General features: G+C 45.5%; 1 protein-coding gene across 3 annotated transcripts in view; it reads right to left on the reverse strand.

Moving 5' to 3' along the window:
* Window positions 1-2,882, reverse strand: part of Pka-R1 (protein kinase, cAMP-dependent, regulatory subunit type 1) — a 31,990-nt gene that overhangs the window by 27,445 nt on the left and 1,663 nt on the right. The window contains exon 1 of one of the 3 annotated variants that reach the window (XM_050173960.3): window positions 2,543-2,791. The exons of the other annotated variants lie outside the window; for them this stretch is intronic. Coding sequence (XP_050029917.1) covers window positions 2,543-2,707 — 165 coding nt within the window. The 5' untranslated portion in view covers window positions 2,708-2,791. Of the gene's footprint in view, window positions 1-2,542; window positions 2,792-2,882 lie in introns of those variants that run through there. 3 annotated transcript variants of the gene reach the window in all.

Genomic DNA, 2,882 nt, shown 5'->3' on the forward strand with positions numbered 1-2,882 from the left:
ATTTTGAGAATGGCAGCCCACAAACAAATGTAATGGAAACAAAAATGCCAATAGTGCATATCTTTTATGTTAGCTCTTCTCAGATTGAAATATTAAAAGTGTGAAACAATAACAGGAGATCGACCCACGCAAGACGTCGTGTTTCTACGAGAAAGCTTGCCTTCGTGCTGCCAGCATTTCCTGGTAAACATTACGGTTACATAAGCTGCAGTTGCCAGGAAGCATGAAAAGCAGTCAGGGTTTTTTTTTAAGCTATCGCGATCCACTCTTAAAGGCAAAGGTCTAGCGTCCTCTAAATTTTTCACTTTAATACTACTTCAAGAATGATTAATTCACTTAACTTCTGGCAAATCCGTTATTTTGGACCTCCACTTATTTGAACTTTTAGACAAGTTCTAATAAGTGCTAAACACCTTGTGGCTTTTTTTTATTTGTTATTATTATTATATAAATAGCTGCTATCTTCACTTCTTAAACACTCCTGACAACAGTGTTAAGGAGGTGTACGATGATATATGGTGATTCACCCCTGCACATCTCTTCAGTCCCTTGAGGTTCTGTTTGACGAGATTCTACACAAGTCTCGAGTTTCAACGCATGTGCCTTTCATGCATGTCATCACTTGTGCATTAAAGCCAGTTGATATCCAGCACCCATCCTCTACATTTCATGTTTGTGTCTTCCTTAGCACTGTAACCATGTTTAAAGTTCCCTCTAACAATTCGATGGCAGGAGATGCTTAATGACATAACTGTACATGTTTTCATGATACGAGTTGTTCAAGTGCATGTGTTCAAGTGCACAGTATGGTTCATTCTTAAAGGGAATGCTTAAGTAGCAATCAATGCGTTATAACTGAAATGCTTCTTCGACTATGTGCCACGTAGAAGTGACTGACATGATGCATTACCCCGACATCTACATGCAAAGGAAAAGAAAAATCTACAGGCCTTCTTTGCATATCTCACTGGAGGTTATTGTGGAACCTTAATTAGCTGCGAAGTGTTCTTCAATATTAACCTAAGCAGGAAAGTTTGAAAACACAAAAAAAAAACGCGGATGACAATTATTCCGCCAGCATTAACTCCGTATTTATCAGATATAAACAACAAAAAGAAATAGAAAGGGACACGAAAACACAGCCACGATGACACTTTAAGCGACACTTTAAATCGTTAGTCCATCGAAGTTACAATCTCTCAACAGCGCGCGTTTTGTCTGGTATCAAAACGCAAACTTGCTCAACACATCGCGATATTAGTTTCGGAATAATGGGCTGTCACGGTGCCTAAAGCCGTTTCTTTTGCGCCTGACTTCGTATTTTCGGCCACCGCAACTAACATTTAAAAAACGTGAAGGCGAAACTATCAACATAGCCGCAAGTTTCGCTTCTCCAACAGAAGCAACTCCGTATGCAACGCATTCTTAGCAGAATGGTACTGGAGCGTAGTTGGTACACCGAGCACATTGAAACCCAGTCACAAATTTCTTTATTTCTGCCTTCTCCAGACCCCCCCACCCCCAATAAAAAAAAATTTAATGGAAAAAATTTTGCGCTGCGCATCTTTTCCGGCACGCAAAGCGAAACTAATACAGCAATCGTGGTTTCGTTGTTCGATTCAGTCATTTCCGAACGCAATTCTTGAATGTAGACGGTAACCGCTCGGTCACAGATGTCAATCTTCCAGAAATCTGTCTAAAAACGGAAGAAAAAAAAAAAGAGAAACTTGAAGAATGAAATAATAGGCGTCCGCGTTTTCTGCAGCGACATCGGTAAACGCTCCACAGCACTATCATCGGCCTGCGCCCCTTGTTGAGCGCGAAAAAGTTTAGCTCACTTTCGTCCTATTTTTAAAGACCGTGGCCACTCGCTCTCGCCGCGGTCTTCAGCCGACCAAGCCGCACCACAACCATGCAGTGGCTGCGGTAAAGCATCCTTTAAAACGGCAACCACAGCTCGAAACGTGCGTCGAAGAGAACAGGGAGGGGGTTGAGCACCGACTCTTCTCCTACTATTTATAATACGTCGCCTCGCCCCGGCAGCAGCCGAATTCCTCGGCACAAGACGGGCCGATGTCTTCGCCGGCGACGACACACAACACACCGCTCGGATGAACACTACCGACACGGCTGGCGAACTCTTTCCTCTGTCGGCACGGAAATCGCCGTCAGCGACCATATTCAACGTCTCTCTCCGACTTGTTTGCCTAATCAATTTTTTTTTCCTCTCCGTCGATCGTGAAGCGTGCGAGAGATTCGCACGAGCACAGACAGTGAAGGCGAGAAGGGTATGTTTGAAAGGCCTAGAACATCGCGTAGCCGCGTACTCCGTCGCGACCGAAATCCAGAACGCCGTCAAAAATCGGACCCCGATCGGTTCCCCGTTGGAAAGCCTGCCTATATTCGGCGATCGCCCGCGAGATCGAGAATTGGGCGTGTGGCTGAGTTTCTCGGGTCATCCGTCGCGAAGTTTTTTTCGCATCGCTTTCGAGTAGCCGAGAGAGATGAGTTTAGGGGGAACGGCAGCGTTTCTTTCGGTTACCTTTTCCAGGCGTGCGAAGTAGTCCCGCAGGAAAGATATTGGATTCTCCGGCCTGCTCACGCATAGCTGAACGATGCAGTCTTTCAGGAGCTTCTGGATGTTGTGCTTCTGCACGTAAAGCTCGCATTCGCGCAAGCTCTGCTCTTCCTCTTGAGTGGACGCCATCTTGGACTTGCGTGCGCCCCCTCGTTCCTTCGTCGTCTGCCAGTTGTTTTCGTGTGCTCCTCCGCACTAGTAATTTCAGTCCGCGGTCTTCGATCGCGATGTTGTTCCGGAAACTTCACAATGCACGCTATGGAAATACTATTTGATTTTCTCTCGACAAGTTTCGTGTCGGTAC

The sequence above is a fragment of the Dermacentor andersoni genome, chromosome 8, assembly GCF_023375885.2.
Source record: "Dermacentor andersoni chromosome 8, qqDerAnde1_hic_scaffold, whole genome shotgun sequence".
Classification (NCBI taxonomy): Eukaryota; Metazoa; Arthropoda; class Arachnida; order Ixodida; family Ixodidae; genus Dermacentor; species Dermacentor andersoni.